Source organism: Elgaria multicarinata, chromosome 13, assembly GCF_023053635.1.
Source record: "Elgaria multicarinata webbii isolate HBS135686 ecotype San Diego chromosome 13, rElgMul1.1.pri, whole genome shotgun sequence".
Taxonomy (NCBI): domain Eukaryota; kingdom Metazoa; phylum Chordata; class Lepidosauria; order Squamata; family Anguidae; genus Elgaria; species Elgaria multicarinata.
Genome location: NC_086183.1, coordinates 24,213,291 through 24,231,626, shown reverse-complemented (window position 1 = coordinate 24,231,626; position 18,336 = coordinate 24,213,291). Strand labels below are relative to the sequence as shown.

At 44.7% G+C, this 18,336-nt stretch overlaps 1 protein-coding gene and 1 long non-coding RNA gene across 3 annotated transcripts in view; one reads left to right on the top strand and one right to left on the bottom strand.

Annotated features, from left to right (window-relative positions):
• The window catches only part of LOC134408094 (B-cell receptor CD22-like), a 28,358-nt gene extending 21,078 nt beyond the window's left edge, over positions 1–7,280 (bottom strand). The window contains exons 1-5 of the mRNA XM_063140182.1: positions 6,969–7,280; positions 5,583–5,640; positions 4,032–4,445; positions 2,495–2,791; positions 258–530 (exon numbers count right to left, since the gene is read on the bottom strand). Coding sequence (XP_062996252.1) covers positions 258–530; positions 2,495–2,791; positions 4,032–4,445; positions 5,583–5,616 — 1,018 coding nt within the window. The 5' untranslated portion in view covers positions 5,617–5,640; positions 6,969–7,280. The remainder of the gene's footprint in view (positions 1–257; positions 531–2,494; positions 2,792–4,031; positions 4,446–5,582; positions 5,641–6,968) is intronic.
• A 208-nt stretch (positions 7,281–7,488) lies between these two features.
• LOC134408096 (uncharacterized) lies at positions 7,489–18,002 on the top strand. Of its 2 annotated transcripts, XR_010026079.1 has the most exons (4): positions 7,489–7,769; positions 13,175–13,241; positions 15,448–15,555; positions 16,501–18,002. It is a non-coding gene; the product is annotated as an uncharacterized LOC134408096 (long non-coding RNA). The 2 variants fall into 2 exon arrangements; XR_010026080.1 differs by lacking the exon at positions 15,448–15,555.
• The last annotated feature ends 334 nt before the right edge of the window (positions 18,003–18,336 follow it).

The window sequence follows — 18,336 nt, the reverse complement described above, 5'->3', positions numbered from 1 at the left end:
CCTATGCCACTTATATTCATCTTGCAACCCTTGCATCTGGTGTGTACAGGTTTAAGAGATACATGGGCTGTATAGCTTATTATTATTATTTTATTATTATTTATTTATATAGCACCATCGATGTACATGGTGCTGCACAGACCACACAGTAAATAGCTTGGGGGGCCCACATAACCTCTTCCTGTGAACATGCTCTTTTCGCCAGTGATGGGTGCTCTGGGTTTCCAGGTTCGGAAATAAATTATGGTATTACTTACAGTGAACATCCAAAATGACTTCAGGAGATGTAGTGCAGCTATTAACATTGCATGCTTCACATTTGTAAGCGGTGTCTGGTCCAAGTTGTGCAGGGAAGGTCAATAGCTTTGAGCCACTATATGTAAGTTCACTTATATGGGAATCTGATTTAAGCCAGTTGAACCAGTTCTCTTCAGGGAAACTGCTGCCTACAGAGCAATTCAGTGTGACGGTGTCTCCTTCCTTTATGGGCAGATCATTTAAAATTTGAATCTGAACATCAACAGGACCATCTAGAGAATCAGATAAACATGTCTCTTCATAACAGAAATAGATGATGATGATAATAATATTATCATGACTGTGCATACTCAAGAATATAGGGGAACATTCTTAATATAACAAGTCAATAAAAATAGGATGAAATGCACAAATATGTCTATAAGAAGAAGAGATTATGCACATTGGCACATTTCAACTATTGCATCACTGCTAATAGTTGACTAAATACTAGGCTTTTTTTCCTATATCTTTGCCTAGTTCCCAAGACATAAGAACAGAAGAAAAGCCCAGCTGGATTAGACCAAGGGTCCGTCTAGTCCAGCGTTCTGTTCACACAGTGAACCAGCTGTTGATGGGAAACTCACAAGCAGGACATGAGTGCAACAGCACCCTCCTGCCCATGTTCCCCAGGAACTGGTGTACATATGCATACTGCCTCTGATATTGGAGGTAGCACATAGCCATCAGGGCTAGTAGTCATTGACAGCCTTCTCCTTCAGAGTAGAGACTACTATGCACAGTGGCTGGGACGAAAGGTGGTGTTCAATGGAAGAGCTTTTGCTTTGCATGCAGAAGGGTTCAGGATCAATCCCTGGCAGCTGAGACCATGGCTAGACCAGGCCTATATCCTGGGATTATCCCTGTACATCCAAATGACAAACAGGGGATCCCGGGAGCAGGCAGGGACGACCCCTCCATTTGTATGGGATAATCCTTAGGTCTAGCTAAGGCCATAAGTTAAATGATCCTGGTTAGGGTTGGGGGGGGTTATAAATTCCTCTGCCCATGCAGATCCCTGCCAATTAATAGATCAGGTGGGGAATGGACGTGTGCTATTCACATAGATATGAAAGGAGATATTATAGGTGGAAAAAGAAAGAACTGGTTGGAAACATAGGATGCCTGAAGGAGATATACAGGGAGATAAACTTGAATCAGACATAGGCCTTAGCTAGACCTAAGGTTTATCCCGGGATCGTCCCGGGTTTATCCCTGTTCATGTAAGTGACACACAGGATATCCCAGGAGCAGGCAGGGATGACCCCGGGACAATCCTGGGATAAACCTTAGGTCTAGCTAAGGCCATAATTTCCCTTCCTATCCGAATTCTGAACTGCAACAAAAAGCTACAGCAAACCAACCAGGAACCCCTAGCATTCAGATGTTGTGATGATTTGGTGAGGATGGACTGATCCGTCAGTTTCATTTTTTTCTCTGTTTTTTTGTTTTCCCAATCTTAACTTCGGTTCATCATGAATATTTTTTTTGTGGGGGAGTGTGCATGAAAATTATCACATTTATGCTTGCATTTCTCCTTATACATTCATTTTTGTCCATAAGTTTGCCTTACTACACATGGTTACTAAAGATGGATGGATTTACAGGGTTCCGGGAGCAGCAGGCACTCATGGCCTCATTGCTGCCGCTCGCCCATGTGAGCCGGGCCACGTGAGCCTCTGGGTGGCTCGCTGCACAGTCTGTTAGCACCCTACAGACACCCGCTTTCCCTGTGAGCCACTGCTTCTCCCACTGTCCATAAACTCCGTGCTCCATAAATTTATTTGTATTTATTATTTATTATTAAAACCTTTGCATCCTGCCCTATATCACTAGGATCTCAGGGTAGCATACAGGTAAAATCTGCAAATCTAATCTCGCATACAAGGGCTGCCGTGAATAGCTCTTTCTGCAAGATGAGAAGTGTAAAAGGGGCACTTTTTTTGCCTGCATTTTTTGGGTGGAGAACTCTAATGCACAATTTGGAGAAGTTTCGAAGGAAAACCGAGTTTTGGCTATGCATGTGGGTTCAAAAGGGTGGAAGGAGGTAAATTCACATTAAAATGTGAACTGATCAAATCTCCTCCCATGCTTAAGATATGGTTTACCAGAACTGTGTGTGGCTCTTGCCAGAGAGAATTTCTTTTCACGGCACCCCACACAAAGTTCCTCATCCCTTCTTCCACTGCACACTCACGTTTCACATCTAGCACCACAGTACTCTCAGATAGCTGTGACCCATCCTCCTTGCTCAGCAGACATGACATGGTTTTCCTGTGTTCCTCCCAAGTTGGTTCCAAATTCACCATCGTCTGTATCATTCCACCTTCAATGGTTGTTTTTTGTGGAGACAGATAATGCTTTTCTAAGCCCCTGAGAGTCAATGTCATCTGCATATTGGGGCAATGGTAAGGCACCGAACAATTAACTACCATTGTCCACCCTCCTTGGGTTTTCATGTGGATGATTTCGATCTTGGGTTCTGGAGGGGATTCTGCATCCAGAATATAAAAGGGAGAACAATAATAATAATAATAATAATAATAATAATAATAATAATAATAATAATAATAACCTGCCTCTCCATCCTGATCGAGGCAGGGAACAACGGCAAGTATAAAATACATAAAATATTAATCAAAACATAGTATACAGAGGCCTTAGCTAGACCAGCCCTTATCCCGAGATTGTCCCTGTGCACCCAGATGACACACAGGGGATCCCGGGATGAGGGAGGGATCATCCCTCCCTTGCCCTGGGATACAGCCCTACACTTTGGGCCCACTTTTTCTGCATGGAAGGTGTGGCCCATTGCCACAGCTGGAGCCGGGAGCCACGCACGGGGTGCAGCACTCCTTAGAGTGGGGGGAGCAGGGAAATAAGTTTAATTTTTTTAAAGAACCTTACCTCTGCACACGAGTGTTCGTGCACTCTGTCCCCTTTTTTAAAAAATGGCAGGTGTGATGCCTCTCTTCCTGAGGTCATCGTGCCTTACATGTAAATGGGGGTGACATCTCACGTTAATGCCAACGTGAGATCTCCTCTCCTCTCCCCTGGACTTTCAGCTAAGGCTATAATTAAAACTCCCTAAAAAAAAAAAAAAACACCTACTAAAAGCATCCTAAAATAGGTGCTACGGGGTTTGGTCAATATTTTTCAGACACAAACTGCAATGAAATTCTCACCGCTTGGATTGGCCAAGTTCAATAGGTGCAGTTATTCCCAGCATGGAGAGGGCTATGCTATATCTATCTGGCTGCCCTACAGCTGTTAAAGATGACACTAAAATGGTTGGATCCACAGGGATTCAAAACCAGATTTTTAAGAGCTCATAGCTCAAAGCCCTGCGCCTGAATAGACTAATATATCAGTTTGGGGTTTGCCCCACAATTGAATGTTTTTTGTGGGTGGGTGGACTCAAGTACTGCTCCATTCCAAATATAAAGGAAGTTGTGGGCGTTGGTAACTTCTCACTAAGAAAAAATGAACTCAACATAGACCTTAGCTAGACCTAAGGTTTATCCCGGGATCATCCCAGGGTCGTCCCTGCCTGCTCCTGGGAACCCGTGTGTGTGTCATTTACATGAACAGGGATGACCCCGGGATGATCCCATGGTAAACCTTAGGTCTAGCTACAGCCTGAGATCTCTAGTTAAGGGACTATCCATTTAACGAAGGGCCTATCTTTCCATGAGATGAGAGAGTAATGAGAGCAGCCCTGCAAAGAACTTTACCTCTAATTTCAATGGTGGTTTTGTCGAACAACATCTGTCGCCAAGAATAGCTTCCAACCGAAGCAATGACTCTTGCTCCATACGTGCCCTTGTCCTGTGCCTGGAGCTGAGTAATCACCAAGCTGCAGTCTCGCTTGCTCAAATCCCCTACAAACCTTACCCGGCCCTGAAAGGCAGGACTTGTTAGGTTCATGTGTTCCTCTGAGGTTTGGGAGCTGTCGTACAACAGGGAACCGCTGATGTCATGCACACTTTGATTCCAATGTGGTTTGAAATACCAAGCCACTTCTCTGGCACTGACTTGGTCAGAATAATGCATTTCGCTGATCTGGCATCGAATCAAAAGGCAGGATCCATTCCAGGCGGTCTGATAATCAGGGTTGATACTCAGTGGGCTGTGATAACACAGCAAACCTGGAATGGGGAAACACATGGGAGATGTTGCTCAGCTATTCTCTGGCCAGATCTACACCAAGCAGGCTATTGCACTATGAAAGAGGTATAAAAGCAGTATTTATTTATTTATTTATTACGTTTTTATACCACCCAATAGCCGAAGCTCTCTGGGCAGTTCACAAAAATTAAAACCATGCAGAGCATAATAAAACAACCAACAGTCTAAAAACACAATACAAAATATAATATAAATATATCTCTTGTTTGTTCCTAGCTACTGCCTTGACTAATGGGAACCCAAACCCTAAGAAAAAAGGTGAGGGCTTTTTCTGTCCATGGGAAAAATGTCTGTGAAATTGGCTGCTGTACTGCATTTTTACTGTCTACAATAGCCGGGGGTGGGGTAGGGGTTAAGAAGCTGTTTGCACATAGCTTTCATTTCTGAATTACTCCAGAGTAAATACATGGGAGGATTGCAGCTTGTTGTCCTATAAGATATAGAGCAGAGGTAAGCAAGGTGGTGATAGCACTCTTCAAATACTTGAAAGGTTGTCACAAAGAGGAGGGCCAGGATTTATTCTCGGTCATCCCAGAGTGCAGGACACAGAATAATGGGTTCAAATGACAGGAAGCCAGATTCCAGCTGAACATCAGGAAAAACTTCCTGACTGTTAGAGCAGTACGACAATGGAACCAGTGACCTAGGGAGGTGGAGGGCTCTCCCACACTAGAGGCCTTCAAGAGGCAGCTGGACAACCATCTATCAGATATGCTTTAGGGTGGATTCCTGTAGTGAGCAGGGGGTTGGACTCAATGGCTTATAGGCCCCTTCCAACTCTACTATTCTATGATTCTATGTGGTGCTTCTAGATGTAAGAGGTTACAACTCCCATAACCCCTGTCAGCACCAGCTTGCTTAACACTGATGATCTTAGATCCTTCTTCCCTATGTTTATCCATAGATCAGGGATGGGAAACATGAAGCCCTCCAGAACGCGCTGGATTGAAACTCCTGCCATACCTCACCATTGGCTATGCTGGCTAAGACCAACTGAAGTTACTGTATGGATGGATCCATATTCCCCACCCTTGTAACAGATCAAAGAGAGCAAGCATTTATTGACACAAACCAAATCTGTCTTGTGCATATATTACCCTGAAGGAAGAGCAGCCAAGTATAATGCCTCATTGTAGGGCAATGCAATTGCCAAGCCTAGGAAAGAAAAAGCAGTTCATTGATCTGAGCATTCACACCATATATATGGCACACATTGGGTGGGAGGGAGAATGAAGTATCCTGGAGGGGAACATGGCTGGAGCATTGAATAGAGCACTCCAAACTTAGGAATGGATAAATCAGCCTATGACCTGGTTCTCACGATAGGACAACCTACGGTGGGCAGTCACCTTTGTTCGTTTCAGAGTTTGGCTTGTCATATTGGCGGAACCAGGCACAATGGTTTAAGTGTGGATTGTTCACCACACACAAGCCACCTGGAAAACCCATGGCTTGTGGTTGGATTGTTCAGCTGGCTTGTTTTCTGGCAATGTGGATTTTGCATAGCTTGTTTGATAAGACTACAGAGATGCCTGGGAGGGGAATTTTGGCATGAAAACAGGACAGAAGAAAGCTTCAATGCCCCTTAACTACTGTGTTTTACATATGAAACCATTTACAGTTTTAGATTTCATATAAGTTAATTTGCCTGTTATTATATTGTGTTGAAAGAAAGGAAGGAAGGAAGGCACCCTCATTGGAATTGATAGATAAAGCATTAATGGTGCAATCCTATGCATGTTTAAACAGAAAAGATTCCTATGTATAATTTTAAAAGAAAGAAAAGGAAGATGATAAAAAATAGAACAAAGCATGTTATTGATAAGGCAGAAAGGTAGGCAGTGTAAGGGAGAGAAACACGGATAAGCTATGGGACACCAGATTTATGAACACCAATGTCACATTGCCCTGTCAATTCTCCATTCAGTCAAATACAAACAAAAAACAGAATTCCTTTTAAGTGAATTGTTTCCTAGAAATGGACCAGGCATTTTCTTAGCTGTGCAGTGTGGGGCGGATGTGCTGGTTAGGTTAGGGCACCGTCCTACGCATGCTTACACAGGAGAAGAAGAAAGAAGTCCTACAGCATTCCCCAACCTGCCGTAGGATTGTGCCTTTACTGTGTTATCTGTCCATCCCTTCCGAATGAGGGTTCCCAACTGACCAGAAAAACACAGCTTAGCTTGCTCCTGTGTTTTTATCAGCAACTTGTTCTGCAGGAACTAGGATATAAAGATTTTCACAGCATGGAGATAAGCTAAAGCCTGTAGATCAAGTTGCTAATAAAGGCATAAAAGTGGGGGCAGTAAATAAGTTGGCAACCCTATTCCAAAATTTCAGATAAACTTGACCATCCTAAAAAAAAAACAACCCAGAAAAACCAAGGGGGTATTTCTATTATTACTGTTAATCTCTGAAGGTTCAGAAGGAAGTTGAGAGGAGTAACAGTAGCCATCCAGAGGGGGGAATTGTGGCACACTCACCTGCTACTGTGGAATTTCAGGTCTGTTCTTTTCTGGAGCTGAAGACACTGATAATTTCAGGTGTGTCCGATGGAGGAAAATCAGCTTGTCCCTTTGGTATTTTATTCCCCAGATCAAATGTTTGTATATGTGTGTGTGTGAGCGGGGAGTGGGGGGAGTTAGAACAGGCCCAGGGAGAGGTCAAGGACGGTTATTGGCATCAGAATAGTTTGCATCCATTGCCTGGCCATTCTTAGTTTCTGCTTCTGCAACAAGCGTCTTCAGCTCTTGTAGGATTGTACTTGATTTATGGAGCACTACAAGAAACTGGAGTGCCAAGGGATGAGAATGAGGTACAATTCTGGAAATTCAAGCTACGTAAGGAAAGGGGTTGTCTCTGTCCCGATCTCCATGTAGGGAACCACCTGGAATGATCCACTCCCTGTAGAGCTGCCCCCATGCGGTGAACTACCAGAAGTGCCATTTGGAGCTTCTTCCCAGTAGTGTAGAATTCCCAGGCATTTGACAATTGGCTCCTGCCAACCCTGGCTGACAGTTGTGCACTCCTGGATGGTGGATTACCAAAAGTTTCCTGTTTGGGCCAGGATTTCACCTGATCAACAACGTTCTTTCTGGCCTTGATCTCCTAGCATAGCTCCTGGTTCCCATCTGACAGCTGCCTACAGCTCTGCCTGGACAACATGGCACTACAGAGAGAATAGATTCAGGTGCTTTCTGTTTCCAGATAAAGTGTAATACCACTGCCTGGAATACCACTGCCTGCTATTCCACCAACCCTGCTGAAAGACTACTTGGATGTGTGTAAGTGTGTGTGTGTGTGTTTCAGGAACAGTCCTTTTTAACTGGTTGTATGAATGCCATTTGGAGAACCTTTGGGGCTGAGGATCAGGATAAAAAATACTTCGAACGGATGAATCCAGTTCGCAGAAATGTTGTGTGTTTCGTGTTTGTGTTGGAGAAAGTTATACAAACCCTTGCTCTGAATGCACAGAATGTCCTCCCATCCTGATCCCATTTGGTAGCAAACCCTCTAACTTGGAAAATGGTAAACTGAACATCAAACTCTGTCACTGATAGATATTAGAGGACAAGCCAAACAAGGGATCAATGTGTAACCTAAGACAACAGGAATGAATGAAATAAGATGTTCCCTGGAAAACATTACGTTACAAAGAACTGATGGAGATGAAGTAAGAATTTCAGATTCATAGGCAAAGTGGATCTCCAGATTCTCTCAGAATTTCATCTGCCACCTTGTCACCCACTGAGCCTGCAGCTATCCCTCCCTCCCTCCCTCAGTACAAACCTCTTTGGATTCCTGACAAAGCAAACGAAGAACTTATCATTAACAAAATCCAGAGTCAGATGGGAAGAGTTTGACCTCAAATGGCTACCCTGAAATCCAGTTATTGACTGGTGTGGGTGGGCGAGTGTGTGTACAATTCCCTTCTGAACCTGGGGACAGGATAGGGATATATGAGAAATTTGTTTCAGGTTGTTGTTGTTTTACCAGGATTTACCCAGTTCGCACTTTCCGGATTGAACACAGATCTGAACGCAATCTGTGGTCAAAGTCTGTACATTTCCAAGTATGCAGTGGGATTTGAGGACCCCTCCCTTGTCCTGTCCCTCTGGGATCAATCCACGTGACTGCGCAAAAGGCAGGGCTGCTGCTCCATCTCCTAATTATTGTCGCTGCTCAGATGCTCAGAGAAGATTGGTGAACAAGCCGGGATGGCAAGAAAGAGGATGATGACAAGCCGGAACAGGAGACTCCGGGGAATGGCAGTGGGCCCCTGAAGGTTTTTGGGCCTTAGCAGGAGCCCAGTGTATAGGGTGGCCATAGAGAAAGGAAGACAGGGCTCCTGTATCTTTAACAGTTGTATTGAAAAGGGAATTTCAGCAGCTGTCATTTGCATGCATGCAGCACCTGGTGAAACGCCCTCTTCATCACAACAGTTAAAGCTGCAGGATCCCTGCCCTGTTGACCGGATAAAAATGGCACATGCTGAAATTCTCTTTTCAATACAACTGTTAAAGACTCCAGCACTCTGTTCACACAGTGGCCAACCAACTGTCGACCAGGAACCCATAAGCAGGACAAGAGTGCAACAGCACCCTCCCATCCATGTTCCCCAGCAACTGGTGTATATAGGCTTACTGCCTCTGATATTGGAGGTAGCACATAGCCATCAGGACTAGTAGCCATTGTTAGCCTTCTCCTCCAGGAATGTATCCAACCTCCTTTAAAAGCCATCCAAATTTGTGGCCATCACTACATCTTGTGGAAGAGAATTCCATAGTTTAACTATGTGCTTTGTGGAGAAGTACTTCCTTTTAATCTCCCACCAATCAATTTCATGGGATGACCCCGGGTTCTAGTATTATGAGAGATGGAGAACAATGTCTATCTTTCCGGCGCCAGGTTAAGACTTTCCTCTTTGCCCAGGCATATGGTGGCACATCCTAATTACTAGGGGTGTGCACGGACCCCCCGCTCCGCTTCACTTGCAGATCCGCCATTTTTCGGATCGGGCCGCTCCGCCCCGCCCCCACTCTGCCCACTTCCGCTCCGCTCCGCCCGGAGCTCCGGATCCGGATCCGGAGCTCCGTTTTCCCCCCCCCCATAGGCTTGCATTGAAAGCTAAAAAATTATACAACTTTTTTTCTGTTCAAGTTAGAAACCTCATGTTTGGCACCATGACACCTCATGGGGATATACACACGCACGCCAAGTTTCAAAGCAATCCCATCATCCCCTGATTTTTGGCGAATTTTTGAAAATCGGGCACCCCACACACAACATCCCTGCGAGGTGTGTTAAAAAACACGGGGAAAAGTCCGTTCAGATGAAGAAAGAGAAGTTTCCCAGAATCCCAAGTTACCTGTTTTGCCTATGCCCTCCTCCAACTTTGGGATCATCATGACCGGGAGCTGACCCTGCCCCTCAGCCCTTTGAAAAAGGTATTTTTCCCGCCGATTTTTTAAAAAATTCTAGCCCGCGACCCGTACGATGCAGAAAGTTGAGAGTGGTCTCAAAATGACCCCCATCCACGACTCTCTGTGCACAAGAATTTTCAGAATGATAGCTTAAACCCCCCCCCCAGTTATCCCCGATTCTTTCCCTCAATGCAATCCTATGGGCGAAAAGCCGAAAACGCAGTTTGAGCCGCGCGGTTGACCCGATTTTCACAAAAATATAGCCCGCGACCCGTACGATGCAGAAAGTTGAGAGTGGTCTCAAAATGACCCCCATCCACGACTCTCTGTGCACAAGAATTTTCAGAATGATAGCTTAAACCCCCCCCCAGTTATCCCCGATTCTTTCCCTCAATGCAATCCTATGGGCGAAAAGCCGAAAACGCAGTTTGAGCCGCGCGGTTGACCCGATTTTCACAAAAATATAGCCCGCGACCCGTACGATGCAGAAAGTTGAGAGTGGTCTCAAAATGACCCCCATCCACGACTCTCTGTGCACAAGAATTTTCAGAATGATAGCTTAAACCCCCCCCCCCATTTATCCCCGATTCTTTCCCTCAATGCAATCCTATGGGCGAAAAGCCGAAAACGCAGTTTGAGCCGCGCGGTTGACCCGATTTTCACAAAAATATAGCCCGTGACCCGTACGATGCAGAGAGGTGAGAGTGGTCTCAAAATGACCCCCATCCATGACTCTCTGTGCACAAGAATTTTCAGAATGATAGCTTCAAAAACAACGTAGTTATGCGCGATTATTTGCCGCAATGCAATCCTATGGCGAAATGTTTTCAAGATGGCGACCGGAGCGCTCCGCCTGAACTCGGAGCTCCGAAAAATGGCCGCTTCTCTTCGCCTTGCTTCTAGGGGGTCCGCGGTCCGCTCCTACTCCGCCTCTGGGTAAGGCGGAGCAGGCCAATCCGCTACTGCTTCTACGCTCCTAATCGGAGCGGAGCACATCCCTACTAATTACCCACGTTTAGTTTTTAATCGGTTTTTAATTGCTTTATGTGTGTATGTTCTGTGTTTTAGAGTTTTAAATTTTGTATAGTTGTTTTTACCTCAATTTTAGAATTTCTGTAAACCGCCCAGAGAGCCCTGGCTATGGGAACGGTATATAAGTGTAATAAATAAATAAATAAATAAATAAATAAATAAATAAATAAATAAATAAAATGTCTCCCTATCCACATTCTCCACACCATGCATTATTTTGTACACTTCTATCAGGTCTCCCCTTTGCCTCCTTTTTTCCAAGCTTAACAATTCCCTCATAGGGGAGATGCTCCAGTCCCTTGATCATTTTAGTCACCCTTTTCTGTCTTTAAGAAGACAAGTCTGCTTTTCTTGTAGATCCTATAGAAACCATGAACTTGTTAGCTGCTGCTGGCCTACCTCTCCGTATACTGTACAGTAGGTGGCGCTACTCGCATTCCAGCAGCACCTAAGAAAGAGCCGTAGAGAGAAAGCTGCATGAGGCCGGTGAATCCTGGACCTTTGCTACCATGATCTCATTGTTGTTGTTCTTTTCCTGAATTAACCCTGAAGGGACATTGTGTATCTTCTCATTCAGTTCCCAGAATAAATGGATGAACATCCTCCTTGTGACTGCAATCCTGGTGTGGTCTACTCTTAATCCAAGAGGGCATTCTGAAATCCTGGCCTGGATCAAAGAATGGCTCTGCCACAAATGACTACTAGCCCTGATGGTTCTGTGCTACCTCCAGTATTTGAGGCAGTAAGCCTGTGTGCACCAGTTGCTGGGGAACATGGGTGGGAAGGTGCTGTTGCACCATGTCTTGCTTTGTTGGTCCCTGGCCGACGGCTGGTTGGCCACTGTGTGAACAGAGTGCTGGACTAGATGGACCCTTGGTCTGATCCAGTATCAGGACACTGCTTATCTTCTTAACATTATGTATCTCCCAGCTTTTCGTTCCCCCCTTTTGTCTTTGCCTAGGCCAGCCTTCCCCAACTTGGTGCCCACAGATGTTTTGGACTTCAGCTTGAATCAGTCCCAGCCAGCCTGGCCAATGGTCAGGATTGCTGGGAGTTGTAATCCCAAATGGCATCAGGTTGGGGAAGGTCAGCAATGGGACTGTGCTTTCTGTGTCATGACTTGCTCATGTATTACATATACCTGGAAACTGAACACAAGGTTGATTTAATTCTTTTCATGATTCAGAGCGCAGGAAGGAACATTCTTTCCCCACATTTTATCGTAGGCAGTTGCCAGGTGTGAGGATCTCAGATTTTGTACATATAATCATTATGGATTAGTCTGTATCTGAGACAATATGCTGTACCGTCACAGACAGACAGACAGACACACACACACACACACACACACACACACACACACACACACATACACACACACATCCCAAAGGGATTTCTGTTTTTCTACCTCATTTCTTTCTCATTTTTTTCAAGGGCGTTTTTTAGTTCACCTTGTCATTTTGAGGAGGCGGAGGGTGCTGTGTGTGTGTTTTCCTTTCTAAGCCACCTTCACCACTACCCTCACTCTCTGACATGGCTGTTCATGCTTCCTGATCTGAAAAATCCCCATGAGAGGACAATGTGGTGAAGTGGCTAGAGTGTGCTGGACTGGGAGTCAGGAGATCTGGGTTCTAGTCCCCACTCGGCCATGGAAACCCACAGGGTGGCTTTGGGCTAGTCATTGACTCTCAGCCCAACTTACCTCACAGGGTTGTTGTTGTGAGGATAGAAATGGAGAGGAGGAGGAGGATCATGTACGCTGCCTTGGGTTCCTTGGAGGAAAAAAAGGCAGGATATAAATGCAATAATAAATAAATAAACTTCCACTGAGCTTTAATTACAGTCAGGGAGGCTGTAGAGCACTAGAGGTATCATTATATAATGCATTGTACATTGCATCTACAAGGAAAGACAGGACACACACCCAAATCCCTCATAAGTAAGTTAAGCTAAACAACACCAGACTGCACCTACAAGAATTTGTTTTATATTTTTTTTGGGGGGGGGTAGTGAAAGCTGTTTATAGTTGTTTTTAGATGTGTATTGTGGTGTACTCTGCATGTTTTATGGTTTCAAACTTTGTATATCGTGTATAATTGATTTAATCTTATGCAAACTGCCCAAAGAGCTTTGGCTACGACATAGATGAAGACACCCAAACTCTTACATATACCAATAAGATTAATATCTTTGCTGATGCCTACTTTTTTTTCTTTTTTTTTTGTATTCTGCAGAAGATCCTGTGATGTATTCAGAAACATTGCAGCTTTTCAAGTGAAACAGACTCCTATAATATCGCAGGTGAGTATTACATTCAAGATTTTCCATCTTCCCACAGGAATAAACAAAGAATGCTCACTGAACAGGCTCCAGGGAGACTTTCCTTACTTTGATGTTTCCTGGAAATGAAATTACATCTGCTCTCATAGGAACTACCATATTCTCTATTACTATTTTTCAGGGCATGGTTGGGGGGTGGGATATGCATATATACTTTGACCACATTTGCACTGAATTATGGTTTCTGTAGTCTTATGAATGTGTATTTCAGTCATGGCCACACTGTACCATGAGTTTTGTAGAGTACAAACCCAACTTATGCAATGTGACTAAAGCATGCAAATGTATTGAAGACCTAACTCCAAAATCTGTGTTACAGTGCAAAGGTGATTAAAGTACACATCAATATCATTTAAAAAAACATGCTAGAAGGTTTCTGCAAACCAGACTATGTTCAACTTGCAGAAGGAACATGCATATTGTCTCTCTCAAATTCAGCACAAAATTCTAAGTTAGCAAAGCTGTTGATTTTAACTGCGATTTATTTTTAGAAGGAATTTTGTAACAATCCTAAATGGAATTTGGTAACAATCCTAAACTGCATGCGTATATAGTCCAAGGTTTATGCGCAGTCAGCCACTTCACCAAAGACATGCTCAAACCATCTTGCTCTTTATTATTAAATTATATCAACAACTTCTTCACTTTTTCCAGTTTTGCAAGCCATCCAACTTCACTGTGCCCTACTATGATGAAATGAATAGTTGCGATAAGATTCACGAGGCTCCTTCATACAGAGCCCAGCTTGGGGGGTGTGGGGAAAAAGGATGGATAAATGACAAGTTAGGGATGTGGGTGTGCCAGGATGAAATCTTGGAATCTCATTGGCTATAACTGAGCAACATGTAGCAGAGCAGCAATGAACACATCAACTATCATGAGAAATGAAATTGCTTAAGGAAGCACCATTGTTGGAGCAGAGAGGACTGGTGGGCTGGGACATGAAGGATCCCAGTCCTATTCAAAGAAGAGGGAGTTCCTCTTTGTGGAGTTCCATGCCTCCCTCAGCACAGAAAAGGGCAAAATGGGTGCCGAGGTAGATGATGATGTCAGTGGACAAGTTCATGCCCATTGACCTCATCTGGCCCAAAGAGGGCTGGGCGGGAATGGCAACACGGCCTCCTACTTATATCTGGTTCTGCACCCCTGCAATAGGGGATGCTGGGAATCAGCATGCCATGGATTCTACCTACTAATTTTCTAGAGGCATGAAGTCTAGTAGGGATCGTCGTTGAGGATGGAAGGTGCCAAAAGCCATCTAGGAAGGGGGAAGTATCCTTTAGTATTCTTATTCTATGCACAGCTAAACCGAGCTTCACTGCATGACTCTGTCATTACACAAGGCCATCGCTGAAGACAAATCAAGCCTCAATGCCAGAGACATTCACCACAGTGCCTTTTCCTGACTTTGACAGCATTTTCCTGTGGAAAGAAGGAAATAAACAGGAAATAAAGCATCTTCAGTTTCTTTCTGTGGGTGGGGAGAACAGTTGCTCATGTCTGTAACCGTGAAAACATTGAGTTGGATCCAGACTTAAATCCTGTTTAGTGTAGACCTATTAAAATCCATGGGACTTGGGTCAGTCATTAACTCAAGCCCCATTGGTTTTCATGAGTCTGTTTAAATGATGACCTGGATCCAACCCATTCCGTCTGCATTGAATTCTTCGCATGTCCAGAGACTTTCCACCCAGGATGCAAAGACAAGCCAGTCTGGCTATGTTGATAGTAGGGTTCTAAATCCAGCCTCTGGAGGCCAAATAACACAGATCACAAGAGATCCATGATCAAATTTCAGGAGAGTTTCATATTACCTAAAAACAGCCACCGGGGGCTCCAGTTCTGAAGCCCCCTCTGAATCTACTCCTAGCTCCAAAGTTGAAAAAAAAAAATAGAGAGAGCCCGTACTCTGCTAGTAGTGCTCCAATCAAAATCAGCCTAACTGACCCCCACCACCAGTGGTTCCTTTAAGATGAGAATAAAACTCTTAAGAGATTTCAGGGCTGTCTGCATGGTGCTGAGTTAGTGCCATGTCCCCCCTAAACCCCAGGGTTTCACTCCTGCGGGGTGGTGTCAGGTAATCCCCCTGCCAAGGAGGGACTGCAAAGGTTCCAGTGGTCATCCAGGTACTTGAGGCCCCCTACCCTACCTTTTTCCTGGCTTCCAGCAACTAATCGCCAGGAGCCATCCTCTGGAATGTCCTTCGGATCAACCACGGAGCAAGGTCAGATGGTGGAAGAGCCCTGCTGATCTCGCTCCCACCCAAAAAGTCAGGGTAAGTCCCTGAGTTTTTTTACTGCACAATTTTGCAAAAAAAAGCCCCACGGTGGCTGCAAATCTGCATCTTATACAGCTTGGTCCTGTGAGCTTCAGCTGAAATTAATCACCAACTGTTTAGACAATGGTTTTAATCCTCGGGAGTAGGGATGTACAATAACTTTGTTTCATACAAACATGTCCTGTTTCCATCCCCAAACACTAGTAGCACAATCATCAGGACATTTTAATAATTACCTGAACTTGCATTCACATTTGAAAGCGCGCATTTGCGCAACTGCGCACTTCTGAAAATCTGCAGTTGCACAAACGTGCATTTCCTCCCCTCTCCAAAATCCACATTTTCACACTTTCATCTATTGGGGGGGAGGAGTACACATATTGGGTGGGCACTTTTAGAAACAGGCACTTTAAAAGGGGGGAGAGAGATGCTCACATTCAGGAATGCAAATGAGGTGAACCAAGTTTTCAGAAGGAATTCGGAGACCTTCAATGAGCTCAAACTTCTTATGTTCCCCCATCCCAAGCAAGGAGGTCCTATACGTCTGCCTGATTGTGTTGATTAATTTGAATATATGTGCATTTAAAACAGCCTTGTAAATAATCGCATAAAGATGATTAGCATAGGGGGGGAAAGAGGGGAAACTAGTCTGCTAAGAGGATAGTAGCCTGAATTTCCATACTGGCCTCAGAGCAGACAAGACAAGACAAGAAAAGAAAAGGAGTCTTCTGTAAGCCAAGGCTGGGCGATTTGTGGTCCTACAGATGTTGTTGGACTGGGGAACGATCCAGGTGCCAATCAGACGTACGGGATGGGATCAGTAGATGAGAGACAGGTGTTGGGAGACACCCCCTTGGAGTGGGACAACCCGAGATTCCCAACATTGCCACTCCCATCTTTGATTTCCTTGTCTTATAATGCCCATCCTTATCTCCTTCACAGTAGCTCACCCATTGTTCTCAACACCTGCTCCAGATGAATTTTTGCCCAGTACGTTGCTTCTGCAGTACATCAGCAGACCACGCCGGCGCTTGTAATAGCATGAAACATCCACCACCAGCAAGATCAGGAAGAGGATTACCAGCACAATGGCCAAGATGCTGCCTATTCCCAAGCCCTTGTCCGGAGTCTCTGAAAGAGGAGGAAAAGATCTGTTTGCAAAAGCCAATGGGAAGGAAGCCACAATGCCCAGGGCCTATTCCTCAGCTCTGCAAAGATGATGGCAGCTTTTGATTCTTGGACTAAACTCAGTCAATGGAGTCTGGTGGCTGGAATTTCGGCGGGGTTGTGAATTCACTCTAGCTTCATTCAAAACCCGTTAGAGCTCTGAAGGAGCTATCCAAGGTGCTGGACCTGTTTTGAGGCTGGGGCTCAGCACCATGGATAGCTCTTTTTGGAACTCTTGGTGGTTCTGACTGAAACCCAGAATGGATTCGCAGCCCCACCAAAATCTGAACTATCAGCCTCTGTTGTCCTCAGTGGATTTATTTCATTATATATTGCACACATATCCACTTTCTACCTTCTAGGCTTCCCTTGATCCAAAAGAACCTCCTGAAGCTTTCCACTTTATTACACCCTGCCAATGAAATTGCAAGAGAGAGGCATTTTGCCAAATATTTTTGCGGAAGGAGGAATTGCCTGACATTTTCTGCAGGATAGCCTCACCATAAGGAACTGTGTTGGGTCTTTCTTCTTTCTTCTAAGGTTTTATGTTTTTTATTTCTGCCATGTCAAGCAACAGGACGGTCCCTGCATTGACAGCCTGGCCACCATTTTGTATATCCCACAATCCCCTGGACATAGCATTGCTCCATGGCATTGTGGGGGGAAATGGCAATCGTCACACACAAAACAGTGGGGAATATTTGGGAAAATATTCAACAAAATGACCCCTTTTTCAGTGTGGGGTTGAAAAAGGAAGTCCTCCAAACATTTCTCCTCACCACTGCCCCACCCCACCCCCCAAACCATCTGAAAAACTTCAGCCCAGATTTAAATAAAATAAATGGCTAACATTGAGGGTACAGCTCTACCAGGGGCATGCAACTTAGGGTCCTCCAGACATTTTGGCCTACAACTTCCCTCAACCCTTGCCAATAAGGCAATGCCCACCCAGATCCATGCTATCAGCTTAACTGCAATGGCTTTTCCAAACTGTAGTTTGGAGAGGGATGCTTAGAATTGTCTAGAGATTCCTAAACACACACACACACACACACACAGAGAGAAAGAGAGAGAGAGAGAAAACTACAGTTCCCAGGGTTCCTTGTTAACATGACTTTAGATCTGTAGTGTGGGCAACCTGACTCCTACCCAATTACTGAAGCCTGGATATTTGTAGTTCACCTGTTTGAAGAGTAACTTTCTTCTCGGTGCTCCCCAGATCATTGGCAGCTTTTACCAGGAGTTCTGAAATATCCTCTTCTGATGTTGGTGTGAACTAAAACAACAATTTTAATTTTTAAGTTGATCTTCCTTCCCAATACAATGTATTATACTGTTATGGGAGTGGTTTTGTTCTATGCCAAGTGAAGAGAACCCTACATAGGTGTTAGCATAGCCTCCAGCATGTATCCCCAGTGGGCATCATAAGCCCAGTGTTGCTTGCTTCATAGAATCATAGAACAGCAGAGTTGGAAGGGGCCTACAAGGCCATCGAGTCCAACCCCCTGCTCGATGCCTGAGTGTCGATGGCTTTTGATGGCTTGTGGCTAGTAGCTACAGACAGAGAACATTACTGGACAGAAACTGCTTAATAATGAGAGCGTAGCCTGG